A 19,280-nucleotide genomic window follows, 5' to 3' on the forward strand; every position below is an offset into this window, starting at 1 on the left:
CTGTGGCTAAAACAGCCCAAGAAGAACATAAGGGAAGTATTTGCAACTTTGATGGTGATACCCTAGAACAGCCTTCTAAGCTTCTGAAGCTACTTTGAAAGGGGTGACTCAACTTAGGTGGGCTGTGTAACTAGTCAGGGCACCTTTCCAATTGGGCTAATGCAAGTGTCTCCTGATTTCTTTCCAAGAGGAATTGAGCTTGGCTCAATTATTTTCCTTAAGTGTCACTTCCTTTAATGATGCGGGCTGCAAGTGTTATAGCTTCTCATTCTTTACCCCTCTGGAAACCTGCATGCAGCCCATGGAGGAAGATCCACACTTAAGGCTCGCTGGTGGTAAAGATGGAGTCAGGAAAACCTTGTTGTACTCACCGGGGAAAAAGGAGAGGGAAGGTGTTTAAGCAGGCTTTGAGGCCGTGTGCCTGGTACTGCCTCTCGTGGCAGGTTCTTGGGAAAGCCCAAGCTCCAGTGCAGACTGGAAGGCTGGCTCCCATTTATGGGTAGAGGCAGCAATGCAATCTAGCCTGCTGTCAACAACCCACCAGAGGCTCTGGTGCTAATTTTTTTACTTCTTGTTATGTCTGCCCTTCTCCCTAATGAGGACCTATCATAGGTCTGCTCTGTTTTTGTGCTGAGGACCACCCAGCCGGCTTTAACAGAAGAGGGAGAATTAAACTGGAGACTAACAGTGCGCTGGCTTGTGTCAAGTCACACTGGTGAATGTAGCGGCTGGAGTTGTTTGGATGTAGTGGTGTCCTCACTTCTCTCCCAAAGCAGCACTCCAGGAAGTGAGGCACTTCAGCCTTAGCTGGCGTTCGCACATGAATAAAAAAAATGGACAGCAATGCTCTTTCTTTACAATCATTTATACAAATTCAACAGAGGTAAAACCGTCAGGAAGGCTGGTCTATGGGGGGAAAACACCACTCGACAACAATGGCACTTATGTAGGCTGAATTTTTACAACCAAGGATTACCCATCTTGAACGGCAGGGAAAAAAAGAATTCAACGGGTACTTCCAAACCAGAAAATCAAAACTGCTTGCTTGTGGTATATGTGCATTTATATACCTCTCTGAATACCCCCATCCTGACCTCAAATGCCTTCCCCTGTGCAAAAGCTCCAGTTGGAAGTTCCAGAACCGAGAGATGAATTTTTACAAATACACCTTGGCAATGCGTTCCTTTCTTGGACTGGACATTGCACAGTCTTTCCCCAACATGCTTAAGAGTGCTCCCAGCCTGTACAAAGCAGGATATAAAACTCCCAATAAAACATGCTTTTTCATTTAAGGATGCCCTATTCCATAAAGTAGGCCAACCTCTGATGGACAGGCCATTTCTCTGTGAAGTTCAGGTTAAATTCTTTCTAACCGTAAAACTTGGCAGCTTGAAACCAAAGAGAAACACTTTCAATGCATTCAAAAACTTTGCATAAATAATTTTTAAACAAATTTGTACAAAAATAGTTCTGCATAATGTAGGATGTAACAAAATGTGTTCCAAAGGCAAAAAAATGCAGGATGTGGCCCACATTAAGGACACCAAAATCAACATTGCTTCTGATATCTGCCACAACATTTTTGTAAAGTTTACACACTCCCAGGCTGTGATGGTCCTTAAACAGGAGTGACCACTCCGCTTGGTCCAGGCACAAACAATCCTTAGCTGTCATTGGAACTTGGGCAGGAACCATCATTTAAATCCTCGAGAGGCTGAAATGGTAGCTGCAGGTGGCTTGAACCCTGCAGGCTCCCGTCTGCTGTTGCACCTTTCGACATGTGGGCTAGCCGGCATATTCCAACCAAAAAATAAAATTCCCTCTTTATCCTCCTGGAGTCCTTTTTTCTTTCTTTTTTGACTATTTACAAACGGGCCTTTGAAAATACTAACTCAGTTTCTGCAGCAGTTTCTCCTCCACCAGGCTAAACTGAACGCTGACCGACATCTCGGCTATGAACTGTTCACAGCCTTCCTTGGTGACTTGTTTGCAGTACCGCAGGTCGATCCGGCAGATGCTCCCGCAGCGCTTGAAATAGGAGAGGCACTGGCCGGTCACCTGGTTGCAGTCTGTGGCGAAACAAAGGAAGGTTGGCTTACAGCAGCAGCCCGACAGTTGTCACCAGAAATCAGCTTTTGCATTTTGACCTTGCCCTTCAAGGGCCTGTGGTGCATGTGAGCCTCCATTTCCCCCTTGAAACCACCCTCAATGTGGTACCCGCTGACAGTTATCCTGGTGCCCACCCATTGTTTTTAGAAAGTAGGTGGGGCCAGGCAGGGCTCTTGCCCAGCAAGGCTTCTACATGGCCACTGGCTGTGCAGATTTTTCAAATAAATGCTCTGGCAGCAGCTGCCACTACAACACAGCAGTCTTTACTGCGTGACTGAAGGTCAGCTGCGGCAGCTAATCCGTGGCTGTGCCCATCACCCTGTGTCCTCGGGCTCAAAAAGGCTGGGGACCCACGCATTGGGCTGATCCTGTGCCTGGCCCAGGGTCTCCCTGTCAGCTTCACACCTGTGGAGGAATCCGAACTCCAGTCTTCTGGGTCCTAATTAGCCACGACACTAGGCTGGCCCCTGGCTGCCTGTCCCCACCCACAGAAGTGGCTGTCCCTGGTCTTGGGTATACTACGCATTAGGCATCTCCTGGCTTAACAGCAAGACAGAGGTCTGTCGGGGAAGGCCTTGCCCTGAACCAATCTTCTACTGGGGAAGAAGCCACGAGGTGGGTGGTGGAAAGGGGCCTCTGCTATCTGGGAGCCTAGGTTAGGAGGACAGGAAGTCACAGAGATGCAAACGGCTTCTTGCTGCTTCCCCTGCCTGCCATTCTTGTGCTGATAGAGCATGGGCCTGCAACCTGCGGCTCTCCAGATGTTCATGGACCACAATTCCCACCAGCCAATTGGCCATGCTGGCAGGGGCTGATGGGAATTGTAGTCCATGAACATCTGGAGAGCCACAGGTTGCAGACCCCTGTGATAGAGCACCAACCATTCAAACACAAAATAGCCTTTCCGGGAGATAACCCCTCTATGGCACTAGCCTTCGGCCCTGCAACACAGGGAGGGAGATGGGCTTGTCGTTTTGGCAAAGGCTTCTGCTCGTGTGAGGCGGGCGCCCGGTCCTACCTTGCAAGACGACTTCCATCAGAGAATCCCGCGTGGTGGTGCCCACGGCCGTCAGGAGGTTCACGGACTGATCCGTCATGTGGTTGCAGTAGCTTAGGTCCAGCCTGGCCAGCAGAGGCATGTGCCGGATGATCAAGCGCAGGGACGTGTCCGTGATGTCCAAGCCGGCCAGGCGCAGCTCCACGATATTGCGCAGCTTGCTCCGGTTGTCAATTTGGCCTGTGCCCCCCAGTGGGGGAGGGAAAGAGAGAGAAGGTTGATCCCCGTTTCAATGGCCAAGCGGGTGACAATGGGCTGAAACTGTCCAACGCTTACAGGCTTGTCTCTAGGCCAGTGATGGCGAACCTATGGCACGGGTGCCAGAGGTGGCACTTGGAGCCCTCTCCGTCATGTGGGGGGTGGAAAATCACCTTCCCCCCCCCCCACACATCTAGGCTGGCCTGGGCCACTGAGCACGACGTGCGCGCACTGCGGTGAGCAGGGAGGACTCGGCTGGCGGGCCTGGTGCCTGTGCTCCGGGTGGCTGCTGCCCAAGGGGGGGGGGGTGGCGCAGAGGAGGCAGAGATGCTAGAGAGGCACAGAGCAGTGCGCACGGGACTTGCTGGAGGCTAGAGCAGGCTGGCCCCTGCTCGAGCGGATGGGGCGGAGGAAGAGGGAGCCAACCGGTTTTTTCTAAACTAAAACCTCAGCATTCAGGTTAAATTGCCGAGTTGGCACTTTGCGATAAATAAGTGGGGTTTGGGTTGCAGTTTGGGCACTCGGTCTCAAAAAGGTTCGCCATCACTGCTCTAGGCAAAATGCTGCATACAGTAAGCACAGCCAGATACCACCCAACACATTTCGTGGGGTGATCCTCTGGAACTCCACACACACATATCCCCGTAGGTGGAAAGCAAAACCACCAAGGAGGCGGGCTGGGGGCAGGGAGGAGAGATGGATGTGGAAGAAGAAGAGTTGGATTTATTCCCCCTTTCTCTCCTTTAATTCCTCAAATGCAGCGGGATCCTTCACCGACACATCCCACCGAGCCTTTACCTGGCCTGTTGTCCGTCGGTGGAGACAGGAGGTCTCTCATTTGTGCATCTTTTAAGCCTTCCACCCACTGGACATCCAGAGTTCGGAGAAGAGGACAACTGGAACTGCAAAGAGCAGACACGGCGATCCACGAGCAACCTGACAAGACCAGATCCCGCAGACCTGGGGAGGCAAGGAGGCAAAACGGCAGGCTTCAGCTGCAGATCTCAGAGGCAGGGAGAGCCACAGACAATGGCAGTTCTTCTTAAGGAAGTCTGCCGCTCGAGATCTCTAGAGACTGGAAAGGTTCTCTCTGACACCAGTCTGCTCTGCCCACGGAGAGGGAATACCCACTACAAATGAATCAGACTCCTAGTCACGTCAGCCGGCTAGCTGGCCTTCCAGGAAAACAGGCTGTGAGTTAAGCTCGCGATATATGAGAGCGTCGCTCCGGTGTGCATCGCTGACTGTGCGCTCCACCTCCCCACAAGCCTGCCGGAGAGAAATTCCTGCACCCCGAGTGGCACCTGTGACATGAAGCCAGGTAACTGCCACCTGTAACTTAACACAGTGAAGCACTAGGCCAGTGGTGGCGAACCTTTGGCACTCCAGATGTTATGGACGACAATTCCCATCAGCCCCTGCCAGCATGGCCAATTGGCCATGCTGGCAGGGGCTGATGGGAATTGTCGTCCATAACTCCCTCCCTTTTCTTGCTGTTGTAACATCATATGGCCCCTACCGCCCTCCTCTTCTGATGTATGGTTAGAGGGAATAGATAGCAGGTGCCATCCTGAGCTAATATTAATACTAATTTAATTTATAAGCTGCATTTTAATGGGGTAGGGTTTATTTTTATTGGAGCCATCTTAATTCATATTTATTTTATTTTAAATTGATTGTGCTCTATTTGTATTGTACACCGCCCTGAGCCCTTCGGGGGAGGGCGGTCTATAAACCCAATAAATAATAATAATAACATCTGGAGTGCCAAAGGTTCGCCACTACGGCACTAGGCTGTCCTTTTACCATTTTAGCTAAAGGCCCTGCTCTGCCACAAGAAGAAGAGCTTGGATTTATACCCCACCTTTCTCTCCTGTAAAGAGACTCAAGGTGGTTTTTTACAAGCTCCTTTCCCTTCCTCTCCCCACAACAGACACCTCGTGAGGTAGGTGGGGATGAGAGAGTTCCGAAGAACTGTGACCAGCCCAAGGTCACCCAGCTGGCATGTGTTGGGAGTGCGGAAACACACCTTGTTCACCAGATAAGCCTCTGCCACTCAGGTGGAGGAGTGGGGAATCAAACCCGGTTCTCCAGATTAGAATCCACCTGCTCTTAACCACTACACCACCCTGGCTCTCAATAGGTGTGGGCTACCACTGAGCGCCCCTGACCAGCCCCCCTCCCCCGTTTCTGCCTGGAATCAACCCCCTGATCCCCCCCCCACCCATGCAGATTCAGTATGTTTCCTTTCCCTGCACGTACCTGGGAGCCTGTTGATGAGCCAGCTCAGCTGCTTTTTGGATATGTTGGTCCAGCTCAGATCAAGCTTGACTGGCTGCCTCCTAATAATACCACTGAGCATAAGGGGGGTGATGGATTTACAATGGTTTAGGTCTATTTTGGTCCACAGTCTTTTATCACAGCACCTAAGGAGAGAAGGCAGGAGCATCAGGGCACAGACGGACCTATGCGCAGGCTTCAAGAGCCCCCAAACCACTGGGGACTGAAAAGGGAGGAGGGGAAGTTGGTGCAAACGAAGACTTTGAATCATCCGTTCTGTAGCTGATGGTACAGATCTGCGAGAGTCCACCTGGCTTTGCCTTGTTGTAGGAACAGAGCATGAACCAAGTAGCCCTGGACTTTACAAAAGAAAGGCAAGGCAGTTTTGTGAGCAGTTTTCAACTTGCAAGAACCAATCAGGTACCTCTTAATATTGATAAGGCAGGTCAATAATGCTGCATTTTAATGGGGGAGGGTTTATACACACACACACACAAACACACATATATACACACACACATATATATACACATATACATACATATACATACATATACATACACACACACACATAAATACACACATACATGTATATACACACACACACACACACACACATATAGCCTGTATTAACTAATATTAACGGATTTTAATCTGATATATGTGCTCTATTTATATGCTGTTCACCGCCCTGAGCCCTTCGGGGGAGGGCGGTCTATAAACCTAATAAATAAATAAATTGTACCCGTTCTGCATGCACCAGAAAAACCACTGCTCAGGGGTTATGCTTGCAACCTGTACAGACATCTCTCCAGAGCGCCACCCCGTGCAGCAGCCAAGACACACACACGCACCCCCGGCTCCTTACCATCTGTTCCAAGTCCTGCAAACCCTCATGCAGACACACAGTTCGCTATGGCTGAGGTAGCTGAAGACGGCCATCCACACTTCCCGCTGCATCACGTGGGCGGCCCCGTCATCCAGGGGAAGCGAGTCCGGCGGGGGGCTGATGGGGGGCGGCCGGATGACGTGGCGCTCCATCTGCATGCACTTGGGTGGCGACAAGGAGGGGGGAGGCCGGCTGATCACCCGGGGGGTGCTGCTGCGCAGGCTCGGCAGGAGCTGGGGCCGGGGCTCCCGGAGTGCCCCGTTCAAGTCCTTGCCGAAGCGGTGGGGCCGCTCGGGACAGTGGGCGTGCTTGGCCTCCTCATTCTCGCTCTCCGGCTCCGACTTAATGGGCTGGTGGTTCTCGTTGGCCAGGCTGTTCTCAGTCTTTTGGATCTCCTGGTTGAGCTCTTTGCTGAGCTCCTTGCTGAGCTCCTTCGGGACGCGGTTCCTCCGCCGGATCTTGAACTTCTTCTTGTCGCTCCGGGACTCGGCCCCTTCCGAGCTGGGCCCGGCCATGGGGGAGCTCGAGCGGGACTGGTCGCTCTCCTTGCTCTTTGGTGGCTCCTCTGAGAGGCCCTCCTCCGGCTCCCGCTTCAAGTGCCGCAAAGGCTTCACCAGCACAGTCCGGTCGTCCGGCGCCTTCCATGACCGCCTCTGCAAAGGCAACATTTAAGGCTCAGTACAACAGTGGCACAAACAGGGAAACGGGTGTGGTGATGAATGAAACCTGGGGACTAACAACAGTGCCTTAGTTTATTGTCGAAGGCTTTCATGGCCGGAATCACTGGGGTGCTGTGTGGTTTCCGGGCTGTATGGCCGTGTTCTAGCAGCATTCCCTCCTGACGTTTCGCCTGCATCTGTGGCTGGCATCTTCAGATCAGATGCCAGCCACAGATGCAGGAGAAACGTCAGGAGAGAAAATACTGCTAATTTATGACCAGTGCTCGGAAGCTCCACAACACCAATCTGCCAGATTAATTATACTTTTCCTACAAAAACCCTGGTTCTCCGACTGTGAGGAGAAAGGAAACCTCTGACACAAGACTACAATTCCCAGAGTTCTTTAGGGAATTATTTAACTGTTAAAGCAGTACACAGTTATTGCATATTTGTAGCTGGCTGAGGATCTCAACTCATAATGAGGGCTAAAATACAAGATGAGCAATGCAGTGAATCCCAGGGTTGCAGAACCCAGCAAAACAGCACATTTTACTGTGCTGTTGGGAAACTTTCATAGCGGATTAAAAAAAAAAGTAGATAAACTGTAAAATTTGTGCACAGAAAGCCCACGCACAAACACCACAAAACCTGCTGGATCCAGCATTATGTTCTTGATGTTACCAAGACACTTGTGAAAGGAAGGGTAAGGGCTCTTCCCTATAATCCTTAACAGCTGCTACTTAGAGGTAGATTGCACTGAAACCTGGAGGTTTTATTTAGCTCCCTCGGCCAACAGCCATTGAGATGGGTGTCATTTCAGTGTGACATCAACCAGGCCTGAATCAAACACTGGATTTCAGGTGAGTCAGCAGAACACCGTGACTCCCTCTCCCACCATATATTCAGGGTCACAACATGCTCCACCCTATTGATTACAGCACAAACAATTTGGAGGGGGGCAGAATGAGAAACAAATCCACACAAATCACAGTGCCAATGAAGTACCTTTTTCCTAAACAGCTTCTCTTCTTTGCCTAGTTTTAGCTGTTGTCAGAGGAAGGAAGGAAAAATAGAAAGGTTTATTGTACAGACGTGCTTCAATACCACCATCCCTACCGTTGTGACTAAAAGCATTGCATTTGCCGGGCGTTAGGGCTGCAATCCTCCACTTGTAAGCAGCTTAAATGTGGCAAAAGGAGGCCTGAATCAGCCTGCATGCAAGGATGAAAGAAAAAATGAGGGAAAGGCCACACTATGATCTGAGGCAGTGGCGGGGGGCGGGCATGGTTTTGGGCAGGTGTAAGAACACGTTTGTAATAATAATAAGAGTTTGGATTTATATCCCCCCTTTCTCTCCTGCAGGAGACTCAAAGGGGCTCACAATCTCCTTGCCCTTCCCCCCTCACAACAAGCACCTTGTGAGGTAGGTGGGACTGAGAGAGCTCTGAGAAGCTGTGACGAGCCCAAGGTCACCCAGCTGGCGTGTGCGGAATTCCCCAGATAAGCCTCCACAGCTCAGGCGGCAGAGCTGGGAATCAAACCCAATTCCTCCAGATTAGATACACGAGCTCTTAACCTCCTACGCCATAAAAAATGGCACCAGCCCAGCTGATTTACGGTGCACTAATCTGCCATGGGCAAGGCGAGAGAGAGAAGAGGAAGGTACCCCTCCATCGGGCCTGGACTCAGATCTCACTATTATGACATTTATTTGCTATTTACATTTTTAATAGCCATGGACCACTGCAGTTTGGTTGAAAAGCAGTTTTAAAATATAAACTGTTCAGATTCTGATGTCTCTCAGTAAAAGGACATTAGGTAACAAGTGTTTGGAAAGCTCTCTCTCTGCCTAAGGTCCCAGAGCGGTCAAAACACAGCTAGAGAGACGGACTGGCGAGGCTTTACGATGTTCCAAGAGGAAACAGCTGGTAGGTAGAAAGCAAAGGAGACTGTGTGATTTTGAGCACCATCTAGTGGTTGAATTATGAAAAACAGAAAGCCTGGCCCTTCAACGTACTGGGCCTCTCTGGTTTCCAAAAGTAGAGCCAGGCAGAGTCTGGCTGCTTTCCCCGGCAGCAGGTGAAACCCACCACGGTTTAAATCTTGCCTTTGCCATGAACTGGCCAGGCAAGCCGTTCTTTCTCGTCCCGAGCTGCCCTCTCTGAAACACGAGCATAATGCTACCTCTCAGGTTTCCCAAAAGATTGCGACAGGAAGCTATCTTTGTGAAACAGAACGGGTGCTCGAAACAGTGAACAGGTGCCAAACAACACTATTGTGGGATTTGGCTTCACTGGTCACACCACCTGCCGTGCCGTTTGGGCCAGTGTCTGATCAGAACAAGAGGGAAACCGTACCCCAACGCTCTCCAAGCACAGTCTCTGTACACAAGTGGTGAAGAAGAAGAAGAGGAAGAAGAAGAAGAAGAAAAGAAGAGGAAGATCAGAAGAATCAGAAGATCAGAAGAATCAGATCAGCCTCCACAGCTCAAGTGGCAGAGCAGGGAATCAAACCCGGTTCTCCAGATTAGAGTGCACCTGCTCTTAACCACTACACCACGCTGGCTCTCTTGCAAAGCCTCGGATTAGTGGAAGTTTCTCATCCTTCCTTCTAGGACCCATTCTGCCCGCACAGCCAGAGGTGGGATCCAGCAGGTTCTCACAGGTTCCCGAGAGTAGGTTACTAATGATTTGCGTGTGCCGAGAGGGGGTTACTAATGGGTGATTTTGCCCCGTGATTTTTGCCTTAGTTACGCCCCTCCTCTCAGCAGTAGCGCGCAGAACTTGAAGCAGTCTAGCAGGAGGTGCACCGGCATGCATGGAAGCCTGCGCCTGCGTGCATTCGTTTCCCGCCCAAGGACCGGCGCAGCAGCTGCGTCCTTGCCACAGCCCTGCCCAGGAATGCCCCACCCCCAGAATGCCCGGCCACACCCCCATCGTGCCCCGCCCAGCCCCATTGGCGCTATGCCACAGTTTGAATCCCACCACCATGGGAACCTGTTACTAAAATTTTTGGATCCCACCACTGCTCACAGCCATCCCGTGAGGTAGGTTAGGCTGACGGACGGCGAGTGGCCCACAGAGCCACAGGCCTAATGCTTTAAAACATGGCACCTGGTCAGCTCCCTTTGTTGCTAGATGGCGGCAGGTGGCCCTTGCAGAAACCCATCCAGGAAGAGCCCCCAGTGCTCCCTCTGAGGAGGGAGGGCCCCCCGATCTTACCCGCTTCCTCATGGTCGGCTCCTGAGGCTTCTCGAATTTCCTTTTCCGACGCAGGAGGACATCTTCGGACTTCCTCCTCAGTAGGGGGTCCAGGGGGGGCTTTTTGGGGTGCTCCTCCGATTTCTTCCGGGGGGGCTCCTCACACTCCACTTTGCGCTTGGCGGCCTCCGGGATGACCTCCTTGTTTTCCCGGTTTACCTTCTGCTCTTTCAGGAGCGAGCCGGGGAGGTTGGACGCGTATTTGAACCCGGGTCCGCGCTTTTGCTTGTACGCCAGAGAGGGACAAAGCACAAACGCCAACTTTATATCTCGTGCTTTTCCAGAGCGGCCTCTGAGGCAGGGCTGTCCTACCCTGGCCCTCCCGATGTTCGCAGACTACGATTCCCATCAGCCCCTGCCAGCATGGGAATCGTAGTCCACTGGCAGGGGCTGATAGGGATGGTAGTGCACGAACATCAGGAGGGCCAGGGTAGGACACCCCGCAATAAGGGCAACAGAAATTAAACCCACAGACACTCATCAGATCCATTACTCTCTTTCTCACAATACTAGAACCAGGGGGCATCCATTGAAAATGCTGGGGGGAAGAATTAGGACTAATAAAAGGAAACACTTCTTCACGCAACGTGTGATTGGTGTTTGGAATATGCTGCCACAGGAGGTGGTGATGGCCACTAACCTGGATAGCTTTAAAAAGGGCTTGGACAGATTTATGGAGGAGAAGTCGATCTGTGGCTACCCATCTTGATCCTCTCTGATCTGAGATGGCAAATGCCTTAGCAGACCAGGTGCTCGGGAGCAGCAGCCGCAGAAGGCCATTGCTTTCACCTCCTGCAGGTGAGCTCCCAAAGGCACCTGGTGGGCCACTGCGAGTAGCAGAGAGCTGGACTAGATGGACTCCGGTCTGATCCAGCTGGCTTGTTCTTATGTTCTTACCAAAAAAACCGTTCACGCACTGCAGTTGGGTTAATGGGAACTGTTCACCCTGCAGTTTCTTTGCAAAGCCCTGTTTAGTAAGCTGCGGATAGGGGTGGGGTGTGTCTTTCATTATGCCCAGGGATTTCTTTCCTACACCATCCTCCCTTCTCTGGATTCAGCCGCCTGAAGGAGAGTTCTACTGAACTGGACAGCTCACTCCCTACTCCATGGGTCTCCAGTCTTTTTGACCCTGTGGGCACCTTTGGAATGCTGGCACGGAACCGTGGACCCAGCTACACAACGGCTACCGCAGGGGGCACGGCCGGCCACTCCATGGCTGCTGCTGCTAACCTTCAGCCACGCAGTAAAGGTCTTTGCGCTGTGGTGGTGGCGACTGCTGCCGAAGCATTGCTTTTACAAATCTGCATAGCCAAGAGCCCCGCCCACTTTCAAAAACCACTTGGCAGAACCAGAATAGGTTTCAGTGGACACGGCGCTGGCCGAGGGGCCCCCTGCTGGAGATCCCGGAACCACTTTGCAGAGTTTTAATAGAGCCGCTGCGCTACTGAGGGTTTCAGATATTTCCCCCCCCCTTACAAGATTGATGTACTTGTCGGCCATTTCTGGTTGTTCACGGAGTGGCCAATTTGTGGTTCCATTCACACAATCCTGCAGAAAAACCCACTACGTTTTCTAAGTGGGGAGTTTCCCAAATAAGATAAGGAAACAAGGATGTTCCCAGATTTTTGTAAAAAGAACCAAACCTGCACCCCCTCTCTTGGACACGTTCCAGCGAAACTCACTTTCCCCGTTTTCCCGGCATGGTTGCATTTGGGACACTCCCAACAGTTCGGCAGCTCATCGTTGACCACGCCGTCCGACTCCCGCACCTGGTGGAGAAGGACACACAACTCACTGAGGGCAGCTCACAAACAGGCGTGTGTGTGTGTGTACAGGTGGCCCTTTGAAAGGCAAAGCCTTCTGGCAAGCTGAGCTGAAGCAAGAAGAAACCAGATTTTTTTTTAAAAAATGTGGCATGGATTCTCAACCCTGCACCAAATCCGGGTGGGTTTTCCTGCACTCGTACGGCATTGCCAGCCCTTGTCTCCAGGCAAGGACAAAGAGTCACCAGTTCAAGAAGAAGAAAAGTTTGGGTTTAGCTCCTGCTTTTCTCTCCTGGTTTGGTGAGAAGCCAGTCTGCTCCCACCCTTCATTGTTCTAACCCAGGGCTAGGGAACCTTTAACACTCAAAGAGCCATTTGGACCCGTTTTCCACGGGAAAAGAAAACACTTGGAGCCGCAAATAATTTTTGACATTTAAAATAAAGATAACACTATATATATTGGGTTTTTTCCTACCTTTTACTCCGCTCATTCTGAGAAGCGCATGGATGCTTCTGCCCTGCTGCCTGCAGGGCGGGCAAGGATGGGGCCAGTGGCTCAGCCTTGCCGGCCGCCGGGAAAACACCCACCCTGCTCCAATGGGGCGGGTGAGAGGGGAAGCCCGCGGCGCGGCCCAGCCAGCCGCGGGCCATTGGTGTGCCTGCCCTGCTGCCTGCAGGGCGGGCAAGGATGAAGCCGGTGGCTCGGCCTCGCCGGCCACCAGGAAAGCACCCACCCTGCTCCAATGGGGCGGGTGAGAGGGGAAGCCCGCGGCGCGGCCCAGCCGACCGCGGGCAGTTGGTGCGCCTGCCCTGCTGCCTGCAGGGCGGGCAAGGATGGGGCCAGCGGCTCTGCTCATGGAGCCGCAGTGCAAGGGCAGAAGAGCCGCATGTGGCTCTCGAGCCGCTGGCTCCCTACCCCTGTTCTAACCAATGGGGAAAGTCACAGCCCTGATTGACATTCTTGCTACAATCTCTCAAGTAGATGTACTGGCAGCGAGCAAAGCAGAAATGCAAAGGGAAAAGATGGTGAGCCAGATCGGGACCAGGGGGTTGCCTTAGCTGGCTTGCAAGCCGGATAAGCACCCTCAAGCGGAGGTAGCCAATCTGCGGCTCACCAGCTGAGAAAGCCACCCCATCAGGGCCTGGGCACGCCACGTTTATGTTATATCTCTCCCTCGTAACAAATGAGTTTGACACCCCTGTGGTAAACTATGGCTGGACAACTCAAGAGAACGTTCTAAAAGAGTTTGTTCATGTGATATGACTACGGTTGAAACACTTGACCATTCTCTGTTTCTATGCCCTAAATACAATAAGATACGCATGAAATGCATGAATCCCATTTTCTTGCAATGTTCTCAGTGGCATGAGTGTTATAAGAGACCCAATCTCCTGAACAGCTCTGATGTGCTCTTTTGTGAAACTGTTGCAAATTTTATACTGGAAATTAGTAATTTTAACTGCATTTCTTAACCTTGTTTTGTTTTAAAAATTTTGTCCTGTTTTGTATGCCAATAAAGGCTTATGTGTGAAAAAAAAAAAACTCAAGAGAACGCAGTCCTGTCTGGATGCCAATTCATGGAAGCTCCTCTAAGCCTCGGAAAGAAGCCCGAAAGTGGCCCGGGACGAAGTACGTAAAGAACAGCTGACATCCCCAACAAGACAACACGCCAGTCCACCAGGGTTCGCGTGTGGACACTTCTCGGCAGAAGGGAGCTCCCCGCGAAATGCCTCGGTAAATGGCGGCCTGGCCGACCCCTCCCCACCCCCATTCCGTTGTGCCCGGCAGCCCTCACCTTAAGGCATCCGGGGTGGATGATTTCGTTGCAGATGGAGCACTCCATAAGCATGAGGTTGAATTTGCCCTCCTCTTCCTCCACGGTGTCCTCCTTCCCAGCTTCTCCGCACACCAGGCACACAGCAGTGTGGGGCAGCACCGGCTGGATCCAAACCAGAGTCCAAAATGATACATCGGGAAATGGGGAGCGACAGGTGAGGCCAGCAGCACCCGCGGCACGACAGGTTTTACAAGCCCAGAAAAGTCACACGGCTATTAACCCTTCGTCTGGAAGTGACTTTTGGTCAGATCCAGCCAGGCTGCTCTCCTGCTTCTGCGCCCCAAGATTCTCCCGAACACTCAGCAGCAGGCAGGAAGCAGAAATCATCTTTCTACCCATCTCTGGGACTCTTTGGGACTTTCTACCCATCTTTGGGACTCTTTAGTTTGGAGAGGAGGCGGTTGAGGGGGGATATGATTGAAGTCTATAAAATTATGCATGGGGTAGAAAATGTTGACAGAGAGAAATTTTTCTCTCTTTCTCACAATACTAGAACCAGGGGGCATCCATTGAAAATGCTGGGGGGGAGAATTAGGACTAATAAAAGGAAACACTTCTTCACGCCAAGGTGTGGCAGTTGGTGTTTGGAATATGCTTTCGCCACAGGAGGTGGTGGATGGCCACTAACCTGGATAGCTTTAAAAGGGGCTTGGACAGATTTATGGAGGAGAAGTCGATCTCTGGCTACCAATCTTGATCCTCCTTGATCTGAGATTGCAAATGCCTTAGCAGACTAGGTGCTCAGGAGCAGCAGCAGCAGAAGGCCCTTGCTTTCACCTCCTGCAGGTGAGCTCCCAAAGGCACCTGGTGGGCCACTGCGAGTAGCAGAGTGCTGGACTAGATGGACTCTGGTCTGATCCAGCTGGCTTGTTCTTATGTTCTTACCCCTAAGTCCGTGGTGGCGAACCTTTGGCACTCCAGATGTTATGGACTACAATTTCCATCAGCTCCTGCCAGCATGGCCAGTTGGCCATGCTGGCAGGGGCTGATGGGAATTGTAGTCCATAACATCTGGAGTGCCAAAGGTTCGTCACCACTGCCCTAAGTCATCACCAAAACAGTAGTGGCCACGCAAAACCATCCCAGCTCAGATACAGCACAGCAGCTCGTTCCACCGATTCCTCTTGCTAAGCGCTGTTTATGGGCAGTGATTCTCTGGCACCCCAAGCAGGGAAAGGCCCTTCCAGATAAGTAACACAAGACCGCAAGAAGAGCCCCGCCAGAGCAGATCAGGGGTCCATCTAGTTCAGCAAAGAAGTTCAAACAGGGGCCAACCGGTTCCTCCGGAGGTCCAACAACAGGGAACACCCAATATCCTTTAACCGGAGAGAACCAGTTTGAACCTTGAATCTTCTACCACTTCCAGTCTCAGTCAAGCTGCCTGGAGCCACCGATTGAGCCAGGCGAGGGTGGTCTGGCCGGCAGCTTGAACCTGCTGCCAGAGCTGGAACCTGGGGATCTCCGGACACCGAGCATCTTTTCTGGCGTTTCATTAACAATTCTAATATAGATCTGCTTGGAGGTGTAGTTCTACATCTTGCAAAAACCTAAACTGGTGGACCCCCTCATCTGCTCCACCCCGAGTCATCTCAATTGTTTGCTTCAAATCCTACTCAATACCGATGGTCATATTTAGCATTTCCGTGAGGTCGCTTTACCTACAGGATCTCAGCACTTAAGAACATAAGAACATAAGAACTAGCCTGCTGAATCAGACCAGAGTCCATCTAGTCCAGCACTCTGCTACTCGCAGTGGCCCACCAGGTGCCTTTGGGAGCTCACGTGCAGGAGGTGAAAGCAAGGGCCTTCTGCGGCTGCTGCTGCTCCTGAGCACCTGGTCTGCTAAGGCATAATTTTATAGACTTCAATCATATCCCTCCTCAGACGTCTCCTCTCCAAACTAGAGTCCCAAATGCTGCAGCCTCTCCTCATAAGGAAGGTGCTCCAATCCTTCAATCATCCTCGTTGCCCTTCTCTGCACTTTTTCCATCTCTTCGATATCCTTTTTGAGATGTGGCGACCAGAACTGAACACAGTACTCCAAGTGCGGTCGCACCACTGCTTTATATAAGGGCATGACAATCCTTGCAGTTTTATTATCAACTCCTTTCCTAATTATCCCCAGCCTAGAGTTTGCCTTTTTCACAGCTGCCGTGCATTGAGTTGACATTCCCATGGAACTATCAACTAAGATGCCCAGATACCTTTCCTGGTCTGTGACTGATAGCACTGACCCCTGCCTGGCGTGTATGCTGAAGTTTGGATTTTTTTTGCCCCATGGCCATCACTTTGCATTTTGCTACATGGAACTGCATTTGTCATTTGTTATCCCATCCACCTAATTTATCAAGGTCCGGCTTGGAGCTCTTAGCGAGATTCTTTGTAGTTCTCACCACCCTACATAATTTTAGTACATCATCACAGAAACTTGGCCACCACGCTACCCACCCCTACTTCCAGGTCATTTATGAATAGGTTAAAGAGCACTGGTCCCAAAACGGATCCTTGGGGGACACCACTCCCGACATCTCTCCATTGTGAGAACTTCCCATTAACACCCACTCTTTGTTTCCTGTTCCTCAACCAGTTTTTAATCCATCGGAGGACTTCCCCTCTTATTCCTTCATTGCTGAGTTTTCTCAACAGTCTACTGTAGCCTTGTTAAGGGAGGCAGTCTCATCCCAAAAGAGAACGAAACAGAGCTGAAAAGCCTCAGGAGGTAGCTGAGCTTCGTGGATGTACAGGAGGAGCTTTGCTGGACATCTGTGCGTCTTGATTAATGGGGACGCTACCCAACTGGGCCACTAAAGATTTCTAGCAGCCAGAGTGGTCTCCCTTTCCAGCTCTGCTCTCTCCGTTTCTGCCTTCATGTAAGAACCCCTCCCCAAGACCAAAGTGCTCTAAATGTCAGCCTAATTACAGGACGGCCTCGGCGTTCAGGAGAGACAAAAGCAACCGGAGGCTGCTGAGGTCTGGTTGGGGTCTCAGACTCCTGACAGTGATTGGGGGGGAGGGGGAATTAAGAGAACGATGGAAAACAAAGGACTTTGGGAAGGAAGACGCTGTCATTGGAAAGGCAATTAAGAGAAAGAGATGATAAATAACTCCTTTTCTATTAGTCAAATCCAGAACTTTGAAAGGACTGACTTTTACAGCAAAAATCTGCTTTCACAGGTTAATTCGCATCAGTTAGAGCAGGGGTAGGGAACCTGCGGCTCTCCAGATGTTCAGGAACTACAATTCCCATCAGTCCCTACCAGCATGGCCAATTGGCCATGCTGACAGAGGCTGATGGGAATTGTAGTTCCTGAACATCTGGAGAGCCGCAGGTTCCCTACCCCTGAGTTAGAGAGAGCAGAATGTAACCGAAGATCCACCAAAATGCTCAGCTTAGGGCAGGGAACCTGCGGCTCTCCAGATGTTCAGGAACTACAATTCCCATCAGCCCTTACCAGCATGGCCAATTGGCCATGCTGACCTTGAAAAACTGATAGGAGTTATATTTCCATGGCTGTCTAATAGGAGACCAATCTCAGAAACTGGACAGGGATTTTTTTTAAAAGGACACTAAACTATTACAAACACTGGTATTGTTTCCGAACACGGTTAGCTAAACTTGGGCCGGAGCCACAGGCGGGTTTTCTTGGTGCGGATGAAAGCTTCCCAGTGAACTGTGCGCTGTGGTCACTGGTCCACGCCAATACGGACGAAGTGCTTAGAGAAGAGTTCTTCCTCAAAGCGCTGGGACGCAACTCATCCTTGTGAACGAGGCTTTCTAACTTCCTGTTTCAGGTTCCATCCAAACATGCCTCCAGCCAACACTGTCATACAAATGAGACACTGTCCAGCTTGACAAACCCATACAGTCCAGGGGTCCATTTTCTCTCTTTCTCACAATACTAGAACCAGGGGGCATTCACTGAAAATGCTGGGGGGGAAGAATTAGGACTAATAAAAGGAAACACTTCTTCACGCAACGTGTGATTGGTGTTTGGAATATGCTGCTACGGGAGGTGGTGATGGCCACTAACCTGGATAGCTTTAAAAAGGGCTTGGACAGATTTATGGAGGAGAAGTTGATCTATGGCTACCAATCTTGATCCTCCTTGATCTGAGATTGCAAATGCCTTAGCAAAGACCAGGTGCTCAGGAGCAGCAGCAGCAGCAGAAGGCCATTGCTTTCACCTCCTGCATGTGAGCTCCCAAAGGCACCTGGTGGGCCACTGCGAGTAGCAGAGTGCTGGACTAGATGGACTCTGGTCTGATCCAGCTGGCTTGTTCTTATGTTCATTTTCAAGGTGACCAGTTGGATGCCTCTGGGCACTCAGAAGCAAGGTGTGAAGGGAACAGCCATCCCCAAGGTCTTGGGCTCTAGCAGCCAGTTTTCAGAGTTATGTTGTTTGTAAACACAAAAGTTCTAGCTTTAGCCATCATGGACTTATACCCTCTGAATTTGTCTGCATTGGCTATGCCAGCAGGAGCTGATGGGAACTATAGTCCATGAACATCCGAAGCACCAGAGTTGGACACCTCTGATATACAGCGTAATGTTGTTTGCAAAATATTTACAAAGTACTTTCTCAGCCTTTACCATGAAAGCACACTCTATGCTGAGACAAAATACAATCTACAGCAGGGGTGTCCAACTCTGGCCCTCCAGATGTTCATGGACGACATGGGCTGGTGGGAATTGTAGTCCATGAACATCTGGAGGGCCAGAGTTGGACACCCTGATCGACAGGCAGAACATTTCAGAGGGTAGCCATGTTGGTCTGTGACAAAAGAGCTAAGGTCAAATCCTATGGCACCTTAGAGACCAGAAAGATGGGGGGGGTGTGTGTGTGTGTGTGTGTGAGCTTTCAAGAGTCAAAGGGAGAGTCTGATGAGGGGAGCACTGACTCTCAAAGGCTTACACTCCAAACATCTTGTTGGCCTCCAAGGTCCTACCGGACTCAAACGGATGCACGACAATAGCCCTTTCTACATCCTGGCAGATTTAATTTTATTTATTTTCTATAAACTTATTTCTGGCCAGCACCAACGTCCCTAGGCAGGGTACAATCATGAAACGACATAAACATACAGTCACCAAACCATCCTAAAACCCCCTTCAAAAAACATGTCCATCCCCCAGCCCCTAAAAAACATAGCCACGCCATAGAGACGCCTCTGGAAAATTTCAGAATTTTGGGATGGGGGTGAACCAGAAGAGAACTGGTACAGGCGA

General features: G+C 50.9%; 1 protein-coding gene across 3 annotated transcripts in view; it reads right to left on the reverse strand.

The window, feature by feature from the left end:
- Positions 1-849: 849 nt before the first annotated feature.
- The window catches only part of KDM2B (lysine demethylase 2B), a 94,413-nt gene continuing 75,982 nt past the window's right edge, over positions 850-19,280 (reverse strand). For 2 of the 3 annotated variants that reach the window (XM_048514745.1, XM_048514747.1), the window contains 9 exons: positions 14,012-14,155; positions 12,135-12,221; positions 10,414-10,686; positions 8,198-8,236; positions 6,513-7,186; positions 5,627-5,790; positions 4,163-4,324; positions 3,128-3,346; positions 850-2,069 (listed from right to left, as the gene is read on the reverse strand). In XM_048514745.1, coding sequence (XP_048370702.1) covers positions 1,888-2,069; positions 3,128-3,346; positions 4,163-4,324; positions 5,627-5,790; positions 6,513-7,186; positions 8,198-8,236; positions 10,414-10,686; positions 12,135-12,221; positions 14,012-14,155 — 1,944 coding nt within the window. In that variant the 3' untranslated portion in view covers positions 850-1,887. The remainder of the gene's footprint in view (positions 2,070-3,127; positions 3,347-4,162; positions 4,325-5,626; positions 5,791-6,512; positions 7,187-8,197; positions 8,237-10,413; positions 10,687-12,134; positions 12,222-14,011; positions 14,156-19,280) is intronic. The other variant, XM_048514746.1, reaches the window with a different exon arrangement.

The sequence above is a fragment of the Sphaerodactylus townsendi genome, linkage group LG13 (assembly GCF_021028975.2).
Source record: "Sphaerodactylus townsendi isolate TG3544 linkage group LG13, MPM_Stown_v2.3, whole genome shotgun sequence".
Taxonomy (NCBI): Eukaryota; Metazoa; Chordata; class Lepidosauria; order Squamata; family Sphaerodactylidae; genus Sphaerodactylus; species Sphaerodactylus townsendi.